Source organism: Acomys russatus, chromosome 21 (assembly GCF_903995435.1).
Source record: "Acomys russatus chromosome 21, mAcoRus1.1, whole genome shotgun sequence".
In the NCBI taxonomy this organism is placed as follows: Eukaryota; Metazoa; Chordata; class Mammalia; order Rodentia; family Muridae; genus Acomys; species Acomys russatus.
The window spans coordinates 5881196-5902045 of record NC_067157.1 but is presented as its reverse complement, the minus strand read 5'-3'; the positions used below and the strand labels follow the sequence as shown (position 1 = coordinate 5902045).

The 20850-nt window shown below is 38.4% G+C and overlaps 1 protein-coding gene across 2 annotated transcripts in view; it reads right to left on the bottom strand.

Annotated features, from left to right (window-relative positions):
* Window positions 1–19103, bottom strand: part of Lin28b (lin-28 homolog B) — an 85021-nt gene extending 65918 nt beyond the window's left edge. Inside the window, exons 1-2 of one of the 2 annotated variants that reach the window (XM_051164335.1) lie at window positions 19059–19103; window positions 11784–11965 (exon numbers count right to left, since the gene is read on the bottom strand). In XM_051164335.1, coding sequence (XP_051020292.1) covers window positions 11784–11965; window positions 19059–19092 — 216 coding nt within the window. In that variant the 5' untranslated portion in view covers window positions 19093–19103. Of the gene's footprint in view, window positions 1–11783; window positions 11966–13020; window positions 13083–19058 lie in introns of those variants that run through there. The other variant, XM_051164336.1, reaches the window with a different exon arrangement.
* Window positions 19104–20850: the final 1747 nt, after the last annotated feature.

Sequence of the window (20850 nt, the reverse complement as noted above, 5' to 3'; positions counted from 1 at the left end):
TTATTTATCTTAATAAAACACACACACACACATACACACACAATTCATATTTACAAATCTGGGCCACTAAATTATGAACTGGTAACAAAATCACAATCAAATATCATTTCTTGCCTTTTAACATCTACAGGCCTATGAAGATGCTAGGAAATTTTAAAAATACAGTAGTCTAGACTATTTTAAGACAACATACTGTTAACAAAAACCCACATCACTCTTTAAAGTCCTATCACTCTTGGAAGTTTTTTAAAGGACTCACTTACATAGAAAAACCAAAGAACAAGATATTTTTAAAAGATCAATCAAGGTACATCTTAAGAAATTATTGTTTCACAGCCGAGTGGTAGTGACGCATGCCTTTAATCTCAGCACTTGCGGGGCAGAAGAAGGTAGATCTCTGAGTTCCAGCCTGGCCTATGGAGAGGGTTCCAGGACAGCCAGGGCTACATAGAGAAAGCTATCTCTAAAAACAAAAACAAAAACCCAAAACAAAAGCAAACAAACAAATCAAATTATTGTTTCATAAATTTCACTCACTATTTGGTGATATAGTGATAATGTTTAGTATAGAACTCTAAATACAAACAAAAGCAGCTTCAAAATCTAACCATTTAATGGCTCACAGTAACTAAGCATCATGAATAAGCCACCACACTACGTTTGGCAGTTACTCTCTTTTAACTCCAGAGTAAAATGCTGATGTTCAAAGAGACAGTATTTTCTCAAACCCCTGCCTACACTATCTTACAGCACTGAAGAGAGTAAGAAATACATACACTAATACACTTTTACATTTGTACCCAGTTGCCTTTTTTTTCCATTTATCTTCTATCGTCTTAAGTACTAAGAAATAAATTGAAATTTAGAAAATAACTTATAGAAAAATAGATATGCTAGTACTGATTGAAAAGTATTATTTTAGGGCTAAACAAGATGCCCCAACAAGTAAAGGCCCTTGCCACACAAGCCTGCCCACCTGGTCTGATTCCAAGAACCCACGTAAATGTGGAAGGAGAAAACTGACTCAACAGACTTCTTCTCCGACCTCTGCACGGTACTTCATACACACTCGCACACTCACTAATGTATTTTTATGAGTTGTGTTAGAAATCTATTTCATAATAAATATTTTGTCTTTCTAAAAAATGTAATCACATTTCAATAACATTTCAATAACAGCACATTTCAATAACATTTCAATAACCATTTCCTATAAAATGGAAAACTCATTCATTATGAAATTCACTTCAGTGCAGTCAGAGACTGACTAAAAGAGAAGGCATTAGGCTTAAGCAATCCAAGAGAAAGGAAAAGTTTTCCTTCTTTTCTGCAGGAAAAAAAACAAAAGCTTGGTACTAGCTCTCAAGACCAATGGATGGAGCCTGCAGCCTAGAAAGCTCTGAGGACTAAGGTTACAAACAGTCCACTGTAAGCTTTTGAAAGCACAGAAAATAAATACAACAAGCACTGAACTAAAATAACAAGCATTTACTATAAATTAGATTTACTATCAACAAAATTTTGCACTTTATAAGCAATGCTGATGCTTCTGCTGGGGTAAAATCGCCTCACTGTGATCTCTGCACAGACCCACACCCATCCCCCACTGCACACAGCTACTTCCCAAACTTCTTGAATAAATAGGGGTATCCAGTGTCCCGGGTAATGGGTGGTCCTGAGGTCTGGAACCAGAGCTGTATACTTTTAGGGGATGCTGAGATAAGAACAAAGTGTTTTGTGTTTGTTTAAATCTGAGTCTACATGTAATATCTTTGCACCATTATTGGCACAATTCATAAACTCATTGGGCTAGGTAGAGCTGGAAGAGTCAGGATAAATTATAGGAATTAAATACTTCACAATAAAATATTTGGAGCCTTTTTATAATCCAAATGAACTGATTCAATTTTCTCAAATGTTGTCACTACATTTCAAAGGAGCAAGTATCCTACAACATGTTTTACTGCCAACAGAAGTTATTTAAATAAGATTATGTACATCAAATAAACTACAACTTAGTAAAATAAGACAGTGAAGTTAACTCACATGAAGTTATAATCAAGCACCAACAACTAAACCCAATAGAAAGAATAGCTTTTGTGCTTGTTCTTACTTTATTTTTCCTAGAACAGAAAGCAGGATTTACAAGTAGCCCCAAGAAAAGATAAGCAAAGAATAGTCCTGACCCGGGCTTCTCTGACTCAATCACGTGAGCCTGCAACCTGAGCCAAAGGGCGCAAATTCCTCCCCATTCAAAACCTTCAGTGTTGTGAAGGAGGAAACAGCTAAATGGGAGAAATGTGTAGATTCCCAGATTTAGTAAGCAATGACCCAAAATAAATAAAATCAGCACTATGAATTTTTTTTAATAGTTTTAACCAATTCTTAAAAAGGGTCTTTTTTGTTTTTGTTTTAGTAAAAAGGACTCATTCACTTTAACATTCATGATTTACAGTGAGCCAACTATGTCAGGTATGTGTCTGTAAGATTTGACCTAGTTAAAGTAGTTGCTGAAAAGCATAACTACCTTGCAAGCATCAGTGTTTCTATATTGCATTGAAAGCATTCCTTAGAAAAAGCTTATATAAATTTTGTATTACTGACCTATGTACTTAAAGTTACAGATATAACTTAAGTTGCCACACTTTTGTTACTGACTGGCCTAAAGAAAATTCATTTGATGTTTGTTAAGATGAAAGAATTTAGGCATTACAAGATCTATAAACATCATAGTCATTATTGTTAATAATTGAAGGGATTCATTGCTAAATAAAGGAAAGGAAAGGTCATGAACATGTCTGGCTAAAGTAAAAGTAATTTGAAATTTACATGAAATCTTTATATCCTATAACACAAGCTATAAATATAAATAAAAATCTGAGAGTGATTGGAAAATAATGATATTTTAAATAGAGTTCAACTTTAAGATTAATAAAAGTCATAAATTTAAGCTAAATTTGATATTTAAAAGTAAAATGTCTTTAACAAGAATCCTAAAAGGCAACTGGTAATAATGAGATTGTAAATGACACAATAAATTGGCAAAAGCAAGTTTCTCTGCAAAATCTAAAAGCTATACTTTAAGACTATTAAGAATAGTGAACTTAACTCAATTTGTGCGTGCACATGTGTGTGCATGTGTGTATACTTGATTCTAAATGCCCAGATTCCAGATGTGCGCGTGTGTGTGTGTGCGCGCGCGCGTGTGTGTGTACTTGATTCGAGATCCCTCAGACCTTCTAACACTATTGTAAGAAGGTGTAAGCTGCCATGTGGGTGCTGGGAATGAAATGGGGACCTCAGGGAAGAGCAACAACTGTTCCTAACTACTGAGCCATCCATCCAGTCCCTTTAGATAGCTTAAAAAGATGTTTTTTAAGTAAACTTTTTTGTTTTGTTTTTTGAGGTAGGATTTTAACTCTATAACCCAGACTAGCCTAAACTCACACGTATCATCTCAAAATGACCTGACATTCATTATGTATCCAAGGGAGGCCTAGAAAGAGCTTGGTGATCTTCCTGCCTTAGCCTGGGATATAAGCATGAACTGATATGCCCATCCTAACATTGGTTTTCTATTAATTATTCCCAAATAAAATTAGTAGAGCCCTATAATTTGACTTTGTAAATAACAAAATGAATAATAAACAAAAAATAAACCCTTTGTCATCTATGAGTAATGATAATAAAAGAATCTTATTGAAAAGCATGCCAAATTTATACATGTACATGTATGTGTGAGACTGTGGTAGATGTGTGTGGAGTGTGTGTGAACATGCAGAGGCCAGAGAGGAATCTGAGGTGTCCTGCTCTGTCCGTGTCCCCCTTATTTAGACAGTCTTCCTCTGAACGTGGAGCTAGTGGCCAGTCAGTCTCAGTGCGATGCTGTCCCTGCTTCCTACAGCACTGTGCTACAGGTGCACAGAACCACGCCTGGTGTCTTTCATGTGTGCTGGGAGCAGAACTGAGGTCCTCATACTGGCACAGCAAGCACTCTTATCTATTAACCCAAAACGTGACAAAACTTGGGAGACAGAGAGCGCGCGCCAGAGAGCAGAACCCTTTACTATGTCACCCAGTGGGAAGCGCTTTACATTTATGTCTACGTTTTTGTCACACACAGAATTAGACAATTATTAACAGCATTATCAAAATAGATTGATTAAACCAGTATCTTTCTTTAGCTTATACTAAAGAATAAACAAACATTATGCACATCTGAAAAAGATAAAAGCTCCACAGAACAAGAAATTATTAAAACAAAAATATCTATATGCCAAGTTACTTCCAAACGTCACTTTATACCTTGATACTTCAGACAGTGACTAGTAAAGACTATGAGCTAGAAAAATTAAAGAACCACAATTTTTTAGAGTGTCCTGGTCACTGTTCTAGTGTTATGAACTGACACCATGACCAAAGCAACCATTGTGAAAATAAAGCATTTAGTTAGAGGCTTGCTTACAGTTCAGAGGTCTAGTTCATTATTATCATGACAGGTAGCATGTGGCACACATGGCACTGGGACAGTAACTAAGAGATTATGTCCTGATCCTCAGACCAAGAGACCGACACTGGGCTTTTGAAACTGCAATGCTCATCCCTAGTGACACACTTCCTCCAACAAGGCCACACCCCTAATCCTTCTAATCCTTTCAAATTACACCACTCCCTGGTGACTAAGTATTCAAATATTTGAGCCTATGGGGCCATTTCTATTCAAATCACCACACACAGTACTCATTTTCTTAAAGTAAATACATATCCATGTCAGTGACAAGGAAACACAATCTTCTTAACAGTATAAATAAGCCTAATAAAACTTGAGTCCTGTTACAAAGGTAAGCCATGAGTTTATATTGTATAGGAAAGGATCATGAGTCAGTTAAGAGGAAAATCAGTAAATTGCATAGAATTGATCTTTCCTTTCCCAAGAACAAACACTCCTCATGTGACAGTAATTTTCAGCTAGATTGAAATTACTGAAGAAAAATACCTAAGAAAAAAGTGGAAGTCAATATGGACCTTATTTGACAGAGGATACTGAAATAATTCCTATTTGAGATAGGTTAAAGGAACTCCATCAGTTAGCCAGTTATGACAACATATAAATAAATAACTGGTCAATTGAATCTCTTCAAAAGTGACAAACATGGATACCATGAAATGAGGAGACTGTTGCATATTATGAGGGGAGTGGTGGTTACATAATTTGTCAAATCTCATCTGTGTGTGTGTGTGTGTGTGTGTGTGTGTGTGTGAAAAAGAGAGAAAGACAGGAAAGCTGTAAATGTCAGTAAATATATAAAGTGTAGTTCAAAAAATGAAACAAAAATAAAATTTGTGACATGATCTTTTGAAAAATATAGTCTTTTTAAAAGCATATATTGAATATGGGTCAGGTTTTTGCATTTTCATAACACCCCGAAGCTCAGAAGAAAGGGAAGGCATGTTGGCTTCCACTAGATGAAGCGGGCTGTCATCTGCCTTGTTACTCAGTTGCTCTGCACAGCCATTTTAAAAGGTGAATGACAGCTAGGTGAGGCACACAATTCTAAGCTAAGCCTCACATGAGCTCCTGAAGGGTTAAAGGCAATGTGGGCTCACCAGCTGTTAGCACACGCAGTGCTACGCAGCTGGAGATTGTGCATGTGTGGGTGAAGCGGCATGAGGAAACTCTCGTGCTTTCCTAATTTTGTTGTGACCCTAACCCTGCTCTTGGAAAGGAGGTTCTTAAGTATGGTGAGCAGAGCTCAGCGCCCGAGCTTGGCATGCACAAGGCTCTGCTCGTTAAAAAGACAGGAAGGTAGAAGGGGGCAGGGGGAAAGGAGGAAAAACAGAAAAAAAAAAAAAAATCTAAGAAATGCAGAAAGTATGGTTTAAATATCACTTAATTTGCTTCTAAATTTACAATGAGAATGACTAACAACCTCTCCTTAAAACTTTAAGCATATTTCAAAATCAAAAGAAGTATTCGGCTTTTCATGTTATATTAAAAACTTGCCAAATGTTGGTTTCTTAAATGTGATTTTTATGACTATACAGGTCTAAAGAAGTGTTGCTTATCCCAATTTTCTGAATTGGTGAACTAAGAAAAATCATCTTAAAATGTTGATAAATTGAAAACTTTTTTTTTTTTTTTTTGACAGTTTCACTATGTAGCCCAGGCTAGCCTCAGGCCTAAGATCACCCTGTCTCAGATATGGAAGCACAAACCACCACATCCAGTGGAATGTTTTTAAAACTGGTATTTGGGGCTAGGGACTTCACACCCAAGAGCCAGTGAAGAGGGGGAAGTGTTAAACAGCCTTGAGAACAATCCTAATCCCATCTATTCAGCGCAGGAAAATGTGATCATGCTAATGTACACATGACAGACTTAAGTGTGGCTCACTGGCAATCTGATATTAGGGGCAGGCCCTGCAACATGAACACAAGAAAGCAAATGTCTTCACATACTATTTCTATCAACTGTGTTTGTTGTGAAGCAGGGTCTCACTGTGCAGTGCTGGCTGGGTCAAATTCAGAGATCCTCCTGCTTCTGGGATGAAAAGTGTGCATCACCATGCCAGGCTTAAATATTTGTAAACCTTTCACATGCTTTTTAGACTTTTTTGCGTGTGCTTATTTTTATGTGTGTGCATGCACACAGAGGAGCCGGAAGGCCTGACGCCCTGAAGCAGGAGTTAAGGATGCGTTGTAAGCTGCCCTGTGGGAAACTGATAGCTGAACCTATACCCTTTGCAGGAATAGCAAGTTCTCCTAACACAGAAGCATGCTCTCCAACAGTTTAGTATTGAAATAGTGTAGAAATGTAAGACGTATAGAATTAAAAGTTGACTAACCTCGGCACATGTATTTGAGTAGTGGTCATCTCCAAATATCAAATAGTATTTACTAACAGTTTACATTGGGGCCTGGAGAGATGGCTCAGTGGTTAAGAGTACCGCCTGCTCTTCCAAAGGTCCCGAGTTAAATTCCCAGAACCCACATGGTGGCTCATAACCATCTATAATGTGATATGGCGCCCTCTTCTGGCTTGCAGGAGTACATGCAAGCAGAGCCCTGTATACATAATAATAAATAAATCTTTTAAAAAAAATGGAAAAAAAAAGTTTACATTTATTATAACTTGTTTCCTCTAGCTTGTTTGTTTTATACAGACTACAGTTCATGGTGGCTGTCTGACACTAAACTCCTGCTGTGCCTGCTTCCACTCTCCTAGAACTGGAATCTCAGGCACACATAACTGGCCTCAGCCGTAATTACTTTTAATTCTTTTATTTCCATTACTCTTTGAGATGTTTTCTAAGCCAAGTAATAAAAAGAAACATGAAACTTATAAAACCTTTGTAATTCAGAGATTTGTATTATTTGTGAAGATGAAAAGACAAATTAGAAATAAAGACTACAAAAGGAAAATACTAGTAATTGAAAAGAACTCTGAACCTCTGGGGCAGTTGTGTTCTTCCTGCTGCGTCCTCTCCAGCCCAGAAAATGTGTGTGTGTGTGTGTGTGTGTGTGTGTGTGTGTGTGTGTGTGTGTGTGTGTGTGTGTGTGTGTGTGTGTGTGTTTGCAAGGGTGTCAGATCCTCTTGGGACTAGACTTACAGTTTTTGAGATGCCTGATATAGCTGTTGGTAACCGGACTCAGATTCTCTGCAAGTAACAAAAACAAAAACAAAAACAAAAAGCCCTGAGCCATGCTTCCAGCTTAAAAAAAAAAACTGTAGCTGGGTGGTGGCACACTTCTTTAATCCCAGCACTTGGGGAAGCAAAGGCAGATGATCTCTGTGAGTTCAAAGCTAGTCTGGTCTACAAAGTGAGTTCGGGAACAGCCAGAGCTATTACACAGAGAAACCTTTTCTCAAAGAACAAAAAAATTTATATTAAAATGTTTTATGTCATATTCAATGGCAAGAATCGCAAATATAAAAACACAAAGTGTGAAAAAGCATCGCCAGGCAAATATGCTACAAAGAGGCCAGTAGGAACTATCACATCTAACATCTTGCTTTCTTAAGCGAGATAAAGTCGTAGAAAATCAGATTAAAACCTATATAAACCAGACAGTGGTGCCTTTAATCCAAGCACTCTGGAGGCAGAGGCATGCAGATTTCTGTGAGTTTGAGACAAGGCTGGTCTACAGAGTGAGTCCAGGACAGCCAAGGCTCTGTTACACAGAGAGACCTTGTCTCCAAAAGTGAAACAAAACACAATGAAACAGCAAACAAACAAAATATCAAATTATTTAATTACCAGATGATTTTTCTAAAAATCTTCTATTGTGTTTCTTATTAAAATCTTGCTTTTTCAAAAACAATGTGCCAGTGACCCTGTCCAAAAACATGTTTCTGCCTACAATCTGATCTTGGCTGCATTTTTTTTTAACTTACTGATATAAAGAAGCTGACAGGAGTATTAGTTACTAGCACTTACAAAATAATTGTATTCTAGTTGATGAGATTTCTTGGTAAGATCTTTGACCAGGAACACTTGTCCTTCAATTGGGACAAATCTTTGTGCTTTGCATTGGATTCTTGAGCAATTCCTATGCAATGGGGACATACACAGCTCAGTAACATAAGCCGAAAGAAAGGAGATATGACAAAGCTCACACATTTAATAGTTATATTTTGTTAATTCTTTATAAAGTGTGCATTTCTGAACACCATCAACATGGCTCAGAATACATATGTCGATTTTCTGACCATAAAAACATGCTCACTTAAATCACATGGTATCAGTAGAAATCACATGAAGACTGTTATTTTTAACCAATGGTCACTACCTTCCAAAAGTTGAACCTCATCCATTTTACTATGCTCAGCCCTATGCACATGTCCAACTTGAGAGTTTAGATATCATAGGAACCACAAGAAAGTTGAGCTGCATTAATGCCAACAGATCTTAGAAACAATCATATAACTGATCTAAGGAGCTACATAAACATTTACTACAAAGAATTGCCTATAAAGCAGCTCCATTGCTCTGAAATAACCAGGACACACAGTTCTCTGTAGGAAAATATCTCTAAGGAAGAAAAAAAAAAAATGTGTGTCCCTTGGCATAAATTTTAAACATTAAAGACACAGAAAATAATTTGTTTTGGGACTGGAAAGATGGCTCAGCAGTTAAGAACACTAAATATTCTTCCAGAGGACCTGGGTTCAATTCCCAGCACCCATAGGGCAGCTTACAACTGTCTGTACCTCTAAGAGCTGACACTCTCACACAGACATGCATGCAGGCAAAACACCAATGCACATAAAAGAAAAACAAAGTGGTTTTATTTTAATCATTTGACTCCTCAAATACATAGCATTAAAAATGTGCTTGGAATACTATGGCACATATACTTTTGGGTACAAACAAGACCAGCCAGATGGTGTAAAAGGGAAAGCACTTGTCCCTCAAGCCAAGTAACCTGAGTTCAGCACCTACAACATGGAATGAGAGAACCAACTCCACTAAGTTGTCCTGTAATCTGTAATCTCCACAAGACACATACACACGCACACACACACACACGCACACACACACGCACGCATACACACCCACGCATGCACGTCACATACAGGCACACAAAAATAATAAAGTGTTCTTAAAAACGCTTCAACTTCAAGCACTGATCTCGCTGGACATCTAAAATGTCTAATTATGATTTATACACATCCTTATATAGCAAATAAGTATAAAAACATAATTGGAGAAAACTTAACACATCTTTTAAAAGTGCTTATACAGTAAAATTAATAGTTAGACTAAAAGGTGTTATCGACTAGGTCTGAGCCACAACCTGACTGTACAGGGATGTTCACAGTCACCTACACACCTCACTCACAGTCATCTAACTTCTGCTGCCTGACTAAAATCAGCAGGAATTCTGCTTTCTTTAATGGGACTCACATAATGCATAACTTATTTGTCAATCTCAATTTTAAAAGCTAAGAGCCTTTGTTTAAGCACTGCCCTTTCACACGTGCAGAGAGATATAAGTGAAATGTTTTTTAAATGTTTATACTATAGGAACTGTACAGATATATGATATTTACCTGCAATGCATTTTTAATTCAGTGTACATAGGAATGTTAATCATATATCTTATTAAGGAGTTTAAAGTGATTGCTCATAGGTCTAAACACTAACACTGGTTAATAAGATGGCTAGTATTTTAATGTATTTCTGTTTCTTTTTAAAATATATTTTAAAACCCAAACAAATAAAACCAAATTATAACAAGGTGTGATCAAAGAAAAAAAGTGCTATTTTTTTTCATTTATCATCTATAAAACAAATTTATGACATCGTAAAGAACAATTTAACAACCTAAAAAACATTCAAAGGGGAAGCAAGAACACAAGAAAATCGATTTATCAATTTTAGTTATTCAAACTAAGAAAAATTTAAAAACACATCAGCATATGCAACATCAGCTTAGTACCTGTATCTGTATGCCTATAACTGTATAAACTGTTCACTTCACAGATTATGATTATGCTTCCACTGTGAACAGCCAGCAATGACACCCAGGCCCTTAGGAAAGAAAGCGGCAAAGCACACAGGCAAGGCAGAGCGCTGTGAAGCAGCATAGCACAGTGGATAAAGCAGTGACTCCCTGCGCTCTTCCTGGTTCAGACGCAGTGTACAAGGCCCTTCCTTGAGGAATGGCGTGGAAATGCCAGCAACAGCAAGCAGCCCGGTATCAAGCTTTGTAGCGAGAAACATCAGTATTTCAGACATGGATCCGTGCCAGCCCACAAACAATATAAAATTCATTCAGTTGCTTTTAACTTAGATAGTAAGCCAAAAATAAAATTCTTTCCTCATAAGCCTCTTAATGTCTATGAACTCACTAGAGAATTTATTTCCTTTACTTGCAAACTGCAAACTCGTCTTAACCCTGAAGCAATTAGTTAATAGAAAAGGATTTACGAGAAAAGGCCATTTATTGTTTCCTGGGCAAATTCTTTTTTAAATGGGAAAAAGAGGCCCTCCGTTTGGTAGTCAAAATTTTAAAACCAATACACAATATAAGCAATTGTAGAAAATTACCATGTAACAAACTATGGGTTTTAAACAGCCCGTATCTGGCTGCATTAAAAAAAAAAAAAAAAAAAAAAAAAAAAAAAAAAAAAAAATTCAGTCTCTTAAAGAGACAGTATCCCTAGATTCCTGACCCAAGAGGAAACAGCTCTTAAAGATTTGGCTACCAAGAATCTTCTCTGGCATTTCTTCAAATCCATTCTTCATTAACAATATTCTATGTCATTTTACTATAACACCAAATTATTTTGACATAACCCTGCAAATGACTTACAGAACAGATGATGATTAAAATAATACAGATGGTGCAGTCATTACAAGTAATAAAATAGAGAGTTCCTATACTTTCTTACAATTAGCAAATTGTTCGGCTTTTTAAAAACTTTCCAGGATACACCAGGGTTTCCGCCTGCATTTCCCAGTCATTCATTAGCCACAGGCACTAGGAAGCCAATGACACCGGACTGCAGTGCAATTCCATCGTCAAATGAAGGAATGGTTCATTAAATAATATCATCCCGAGCCCAGCCAGCAAAATATCAGACTTCCTTTTCTCCTTAAAAAAACACATCCTAGGACTCTTATGCATGCCCTAAACTGGAAAGTCACCTGACTATAATGAGTACTTTTGTTTTTCAATATACTTAGGAGCACTTTTTTCTATGTCTATTAACATAACTACACACCAACTCATACACATGGAAACGAGTAAAGAGGGCATTAAAAAATCTGGCTTACTTGGTGTACAAATACATCCACTGGAATATCCAAGGGATTTCCCTCTCGGTTTATCATGGAGATGAATCCAAACCCCATGCGCACGTTGAACCATTTACAGTGGCCAGTTCCGTGCAGAACCTGGGAGCCGTCCTCAGCCAGCTCAGGCAGCTTTGCTGGCTCTTCACCTCTGCTTGCCCCTCCTGACACGGAAAAGGACAAGAGTCGGATAGTCAGCATTTCTGTACAGTGCTTAGCTAAAGAAAAAGGATTGCTTCTGAAAAGAGGAAATGACGGTAGAAAACAAAAGCTTGGTAAACGTTTTCCTTCATAAAAAAATATTTAAAACGAAAAGGGTTAAAAGCAAAGGCAGGGAGGGGAAGCCACATTGCTGCAGCACTCACACCAGCTTCCACATTTCTGCACATCCGCATACTTTTTCATCTATCTCCTTTGCTCAGTAGCCTTCTACAGTTGCACATGTGACACTTCCCTCACATATTGCTGACTTAATACTATTCCAATTTACAAAGAGTAATTTTTCGGCGAGATGGTTTTTCTAGCAAGCAGGAAGAGGAAAGAGAAATCCAAGGATGGTTGGCTACTGGTTAACGCAGCACATGCGGCAGATAGGAATCCCGGGTTAGTAGCGACGGGCATTCCCCTCCCCCTAACTTTCAAGTAAAGTTAGGGTAAGAATGGGGGAGGGGGCAGGTGTATAAAAGTTTTCTTGGGCTCACAACTGAAACTGCGCGTAATCACACCACACAATTCAAACAATAGCCCCCGAAAGCTTTTCAAGTTGTGAATCAGTGTGGGCGGTACAAAACATTTTGGAGATCTGTAACAATAGGTTTTGCCGAAGCCCCCATGGCACTCTAAGGGGGTGGGAGGTAATGCCCAGTACTAAAGTAAAGGGAGACAGGCGAGAAGGGGTGAGAAATTGCGTTCTGAGGAGAAGCAGGGGAGAAAAGAAGAAAGAAATCACAGTAAAACAATAGAAAAGAAAATTAACCTTCGGCCATGTTGCCCCACCGGCCCTCAGCTTCAAACCCGAGAGATGAAAACTTTCCTTTCGGACCGGAGAGATCTTCAGCATCAGTCTAACATCTTGATTTTGTGCGATCACAAATTTAGTTCGCATGGTCTAATGTGCTTTCCTTCTTTTGATTTTTTTCCCCCTCTTCTCTCTCCAGTTTCTGGCCCCCTGAGCACACGTGACTTTGTCAATTACATGCTTTCTTGCTACTAATTTCACCTCGGATCCTTAAGGGGCTGGCAAGAGGAAGAGATAACCAATCGCCATTTCATCTGTGCTGACATCAAAATAATTTATGAATGAACACGGAAAACTCAAACATGTTATCTTAAAGACAATTTGGGACGCTTCTTTATGAGTAATCGGAATGCTGATTTTTGTTCTATTTAAATACAACGATGGTCCCCTGTGAATCGCTGGCTTAGAAACGCGGCCGTCGGTATGTGTGCACACTCTTGCTCTGCACACAAGCCTCTCTAACGTCATGGGGGGAGCCGTTTAAATAAATCAACTGACGTTATGATTCCCCACACACCCCACAGGCATTCTGCTATTCCACAGCACCAAAACCACCTTAGGGACGTTAATTTAATATTCAATTCTTGGAGAAAAATATGTAATTCTTACGTCCAAATTTAAACTTAATTGCGTAACAATTAACTTCAGATATTGGTAACATAAACCTAGCAAAAGACAAAAGCACATCTAATTTCAACTTGAAATTTTTTTATTTTAAAATAAAACCCTACTGAGAGAAATCACTACTACTTTCCTATTAAATACTGCTCACACCAGAACATTTTTGAGAGGTATAGTAAGAAATTGTCCTTCACAGGTTTCTCCGCCATCTCTTTCCGGGGGAGGAGATGTGATTAATGACTTCCTAAATTACAGCCCAGTTTTCCAGCCTAACGTGGAGTGACCCTCAATCAGCGGTGATTGCTCCCCAAGAGCAGCAGACTGGGGCAGAGGGGGAGGGGAGCGGAGCGGGAGGAGGTGCGGAGAGCAGACGCCTGCGCTGCTGGGGTGGGGAGAGAGGATCCATGGGAGCAAGGTAAATCTGCATAATATTAACTGGACCCTGACATCTTAGAAGTCTATCGCCAGCAAGCAGAGAGGTCAAAAACACCAGTCTGTAATAACGTGATGGGCTCCTCCCATGCCTTCCTGTTGGCCCCTGCATCAAAACACTTTTTGCTTTTCAAATTGGATTTGTTGTGTTTATAACAATATTAACCACCTTATAGAATACTTTAAAAACATATATAATAACTGGGCTGCTTTGTTTCTTTTAAATATAAAATATTGCCTGTTTTGAAACATTATAAGGTTTCCACCAGTCTTTCACCACCCCATCCCCCCCATTTTCTTAAACAAGTAGTTTAAAGAAAAACTGTAGATACCACTTCCCTTCTTCAAAGCTCCCAGCTGACCCTCCCCCACCATGCCCAAACACCCCTCACCCCCTCTCTCCAAGCCCACACACTACTTCACACAAACTAAAATGTTGGGATTATGAAAAACCCACACAGTACACCTATTAACAGCCTTTCTCATACTGAAAAACCAAAAATAAATTTAAACTATTTGGCTCAGACCTGAAAATAATTGTGCCTAAAGAAACAAATCATTTTCAGCTGTTTATGATAAATAGTGTCAATCAAAACTGATCTTTGGAAAGATTTTTTTTATCTTTCTTTTGTTGTTCTAGGGAAAGAGGCAAGCCTTATTTATTTTGAGAAGGATAACAATGTGGCAGCTGATGGAGGAAAAGGATTTTCCAAGTGTAACAAGTTCCACATTCTGAAGAGGTTGTTTGGTAACTAAGCATTTACTAAACAGTATTTTAATAGCAGAAATGGATTATTTCCACACTTGTTATATTACATATTATAAACAATCTACGATTCTCAATATTATATTTTGCAATTTTTAAAAAATTACTTTTTAAAAATCTAAAATCAGATAACCTGAAAGTGCTCGTGTAAACTGGGACAGTGCTATGATTTATGCAAAAGTCTCAAAAATTAGCAGGTCTGTACAATTTGGTTTATGGCGAATTACATTTTATCTACATTTGTTTTTATCTGTAAAAGTTTATTAGTAAGAATCCAACACACAATAAGTGGATTGATTCTGAGTCCTTGACTTCTTGAATCTAACAAATTTCAGGTATACTTATAGCATGTGGAAAGTAAGAACACCACCTCTGAGCCACATTGGTCAGTACAGTTAGGAGATTCACAGTTGGGCCTGATTAGGGGCCTCCAGCATTCAAAGCATTAAGGTTCAGCAGACTGGTCACTGGTGTCAGGGGTTATCAATTCACTCATTTCCTGAGAGGACACCAGCCTTTCAAGTTATGTACAAGGTTTTTCCCCAACTGGGACCCCTGAGAAAACCTTTAAAATTCATTCACGAAGAATTTAAGGTGCAACCATTTACATATCTCAGGGGTGGGGGGAGAGAGCTCAGGGAAAGCCAGAGAGAACCAGGAAGCAAGGAAGCTGGAAAGGGGGAGTTGACGGACACAGCCTCATCAACTCAAGGGTATGGCACTGCCTTTTTAAAAATGCGTCTTGTCTGCCCCCTCCCCAAATCTTTTGAGCCTTTTTATAAACTGACCATAAGCTCTTAAGGCTCAGAGTGCTTCTACCACATAAAATGGTTCTTACGGGTCTCCTACAATGCTTTTCAATTTGTCACCTTCTGAAGTCTTCTGGTTTTAATTTTTTTCTCATTTCCTACTTGGTTTTAGTGCCAGAAAGACCCGCATTTGACTAAAACGCATGTTTTAAACCTTCAAAAGCCAAATGTTTCACAGTTTGATTTATCATAGCTCTTCCAAAATGTCTTTAAATTAGATCAAGTCCTACCCTGACTCCCCAACTCAACACTGGATGGGAAGACAAACAATCTATCTCATTTGGTTATCATGCTTGTTTAGGCTTCCCAGGGTTTTAAAGGCGGTTGTGTTTTCTCATCTGAAGCGCTCCCCAACACCACACTGCAAGAACCTCCGTCCTTGCTGCCTGCTGAAGCAGAGCCTTGGTTCTTGGGGAAACTATGAGCGGCTGAGACCGACCTGACTTGTTCGCTCAGCAAGTAAGCAGAGGTCAGCAGCCCTAACTCTCTCAGCAGCTAGCACCTTCCGGTGCAGCTTCTGTGCCGGGGTCCCCAAGCCTCCAGGGCCCCAAGTCCCCAGCGTGGGACTCCAGGGTTTGCATACCGCCCTTTCCTTCCTTTTTCTTCCAGAAATTTCCGCACCTTTCTGTCTCCTACCCCCCTCCCCTTATTCTACCATCTTTCCTCTAGAAATCTAGTCATTCCAAATAAGGCTGCTGATGTCTTAGTAAGGGACTTTTAAACATTTGTCATCTGGCTCTTCAAAACAAACAAAAGGAATCCTTATCTTAACTACTAGGACAAAACATTAGCCCCAATCTAAACTTTTTTTTACTGAGTTTATGCATGTCTCGTTTATAATTTGATCTCTTTATCTGTGTGATTCCAGAACGCTCTACATCTAAGCAAGGTTCAGCGGAGACTCAGGAGAAACTCGGAAAGTGACTGCCCCCCTCCACAGCCCGACCCCCACGGCCATGCTTAAAATGAGCAAGCTGCGGAGCCTGCAGTTGGGAGCCTGGCAAACAGCTAACACATCAGCAGAGCCTTTCTCAGGAGGATCTGGACAGCGGAGGGCAGGAGGGGACTGTGGATTTGGGGACCCCGTCTGTTCCCGCGTGACCGTTCCAGGGCAGCTCGGGCAAAGACTACGTAGGGACCTGAATCGGAAAAAGCCAATCCGATTCCACGCACTCAATGCGTTTCAGCCAAGTACTCACAGTAACTCGTGTAGATTAAAACAAGGAGTCAAAGCAAGTGCGACCCCGACTAAGTGTGTTATTAGCCGCACCTCCAGAATCTGAGAGCGCTTTGGTTTTGTTTCCAAAAACAAAATTCCGGTCTCCTTGAGTTTTTTGGGTTGTTTTTGTTTTTGTTTTTGTTTTCCTAACGGGAGACAAAAATGCCCTGACTTCAAGCAAATTTTCTTCTTCGAGTTATTCAGAATTGTCAATAATCTCTTAATTATGAAAATATGCCTTCTGAACTAAATCGCTTGGAGACTATTGTGAAAACTGAGGAATTTATAATCATAAATCTTGAGTTTTTCACTTAATCGCTTATATTTCAAAAAACAAGCTATTTGTAAAGGGTTTTTGGTCAGGTACTTTTGCGGTCGAACAAAATTCGGAACGATACATTCATAAAATGAGCATTATCTTTAAGGCACCATTTGTAAAATGTTATTTTGAAAATCTAGCAAAATTCCATTATAATTGCATTTCTCTTGCAATAAAAGAAAAGAAAAACTGAGTATTACTTTTCTCACATATTTTCAAGATTGGTTCAACAAACACTTTTGTAAATTGTTTTAGTTAAAATGATAGCTTTGTAAACAATCACCTGGTAATAAATAAGATTTACATAACTATTCATTACAGCACAAAAGAACTTTATTTTTAAAAAATGATAGGCACTAGTTTCCACTTGTATTACTTCCATGTGTGAGCTTCATAATTCAAATATCATTTTACAGTAAATAGAAATGTCTGAGTCTGTAGGATGAAAAACACCATGTACACATATTTACTCTCCGTCCCCTAAAACCATTTACAGGTTAATTATTTAAAACATCACGTAATAAAAACAAATAATCAGCTGAAAAGAGTACGAGCTACCTCTTAGGATTATTTCAATATTTACTCTGAGAGTTTAGTGAGCACAGCAGAAATAGGAAGCTGGAGAAAGGTAGGGAATAAAAGGTGAAAAGAGGGGAAGCAAATCCTGGGGGGAAAAAATCTTCCAGCTGAAATCTGACGGCTGGGGCTGGAGTCACACACCTCCAACCTGACTGGCAGCCTCCGCTTACTAACTTGCTGGGGCTTCAGTTTCCTGATCAACTGCGTGAGGGTAGGTGTCCCATTGATACTCAAAGCCTTCTGCTTAATAGCCCAGCCTGCAGCAACAGCCTCTCTTGGGTGAAAGTGGTACCCTCTTTTCTAAATTCCCTTTGTCATCAAGAGGAGACTTTATTGCAGTCATTGAACACATCAGTGTTAAATTTTTTTCCAAACAGAAAAATGCCTAAAAATGCCAGTTTACCTCCAGGTTAACTCCACAGTCAATAGTAAGAAGAAAGGAGGTGATATTATTAACACTTTGTAGCAACTTTTAGCAGTGTCCTTTTTCATGAAACTCATTAAGAGCACCATCAACACCTTAAGCTGTACTCCACAAAAATAACAGCACTGGCTATGGCTTCTCCATTAAATATCTGAGCCTTTCTCTGGATGCATAATCCTTATTAGTAAACTTAACATTAAAATGTCACTCATTATGAATCGTTATAAATGTTGTGGATCACAACTCTCATGAGTGCTTCCAAAGGCACACTGATTTAAGAGACATAGTCAGGTGTGGAGGTGCACACAGCACTCAAAGCAGAGACAGGCACATTTCTGTGACTTCCAGGTCAGCCTGGTCTACATGGCAAGTTTCAGACTAGGCAGGGCCACATACTGAGACTGTTTCTCAAAAACAAGACAAGAAAACAAACCAACTAACCTCGGGTTTTAAACTCATTAGGACAAATGCCAGAGTAACATAATATTATCAAATAAGAGCATTACTGAAAAAAAATCAATAATATAAATAATAAAATTCCATGTCTAAAGTCTAGGTTTAGCTTCAAACAACTCTGTTTTACAATAGGCTAATGAACCATGAAGAGCAATATAAAGGATGCTCCCTGCATTATGATGCTTCCTGAAAAGTCCACTCGACAGACAGTGGATCACTTGAAAACACATCCGCGTCTGTACTTTCATCCAACAGATACTAGTTAGTACCTACCGGGAACCGGAGAAGTGAGTAAACAAAGGATTTGTCTCCAGAAGTGTTTAAGCATGTTACCTGTCTTGCTCAAGTTATGAAAAAGAAAACCGCAAAACCAAGTACCGTCTGTCAAACGGAAAGTGGGAGTAAAAACATGGCACCCGCACAACTGTGGTGGAAACAGCAGGTATGTAGATGGGATATTCTGGAGGGTGTATACTAGGACATGATGTCAATCTTGCCCATGTGGAAAAACAAAAATGTAAAATCCTTAGGGTTGGTCAAGTTCTCTCATATGCCTCTACTGATCATTCAAGGCATTGGGTTAAGTAAAACATTTAATTACAAAAAAGACTAACCTGGGGCTGATGAAACCTGGTTGAATGACCTCATCCTCTTCTGAAGAACCTAAAATCAGAGAGCTCAAATCAGTGCTACAGTAGTTGCCTATTTAATTTCTGCTTTTGAAACTTAACAATTCATTAAAAAGAATAAATGCCCATTTTTTGTGGGAAACGCCCATATTTTAACTGTGTGAAGCCACCTGCAAACTAGTCTTTACAAAACCACCTGGCTGAGTTGATAACCATTTGCCATAAACTTATCTGTTACTTCTATCAAGGGACATTGCCTTAAAAAAATAATAAAGCAAGAGCATTTATTTGCAATAATCACAATTGTATGAATGTAGCTTTGAATATTATCTGTTGGGTTTTTTGTTTTGTTTTTGTTTTCTGAGATAAGGTTTCTCTGTGTAACGGTCCTGGGCACCAGGAAACTCTCTTTGTAAACCAAGCTAGCTTCAAATTTAGAGATCCATTTGCTTCTGGGATTAAAGGCATGAGCCACCACACCTGGCTAAATTTTTAATACTAAGTTTTATACGGTAATTCAACAATCTCAATTTTTTTTTCATTTAAAAATCTACCTAACTTATAATACCATGCTTCTTGATAAATTTGACTATCTAGTCAGATATATTTTGGAAGATAAAGAATAGAAAATTAATCATGTTCCTAAGAAACTAATTATAACCCTATACTACTGATTACTAGATCTGCTGTTACACTCACACACTGTTTTTCTACTGTTTTAGACAGGGTCTCAATTATGTAGCCAAGGCTAGTCTCAAACAGAGTAATCCTTTTGCCTCAGTCTCCCCAATCATGGGATTACAGGCAAATCCTGGGATTACAGGCATGACTCAATGTGCCTGTCTTCAAATACTTTTGGGTAGGCACAGAAAGGTCTCACAATGTAGTTCTGGCTGTCCTAGAACTCACTATGTAGACCACTCTGGCCTTACACTCAGAGATCTGCCTGCCTCTGGAACATGGGGTGCCACCATACCCAACTTTCAAGTACTTTTTAAAGATATAGTTACTTGAATATCAATATATTTAATTAATAATTAAATATATTTAGAGATGTCAAATACCTATTAACCCAAATTTTAAGAGTAAAAACTTTCATTTTAAAAATCTAAATATTAAATCAGATGAGGTGGCATACCCCTTCCATCCCAGCACTCAGGATGCAGAGGCAGGCAGATCTGAGTTCCGGGCCAGCTTCATCTACAGAACAAGTTACAAGATAGCCAGCACTCCACAGAGAAGCCCTGTCTCAAACAAACAAAACTGCAAATAAATAAATAAATGGAAACAAAAGTCTAAGTATTGATGTTTCTAGTATAGCTATTAACAAATGCCACAACACAATGAAATTTGTAATGAACAGGCCACATAAGTAATAGCACTTCAAGAGAAAATCCTGTTGGCCACTGAGTTATCATCCAATTACTTAAGTTTAAACAGAATGGCTTGAACATATCTCTAGTCACTTAATACATTTAATGTTTTTCTTTCCCTACCTAAGTTTTAAACTCTGTAACTATATAAATTCTCTCTCTCTCTCTCTCTCACACACACACACACACACACACACACACAGAGAGAGAGAGAGAGAGAGAGAGAGAGAGAGAGAGAGAGAGAGAGAGACAGAGACAGAGACAGACAGAAAGAGCAAGCCAGGTATGGTAGCCCATGCTCAGCCCTTAGAAGGCAGAGGAAAGCAGATCTCAGTGAATTCATGGCCGGCCAGTCAGGGCTATAGTTAAGACCTTTTCTCACAAAGAAAGAAAGACGCAAAAAT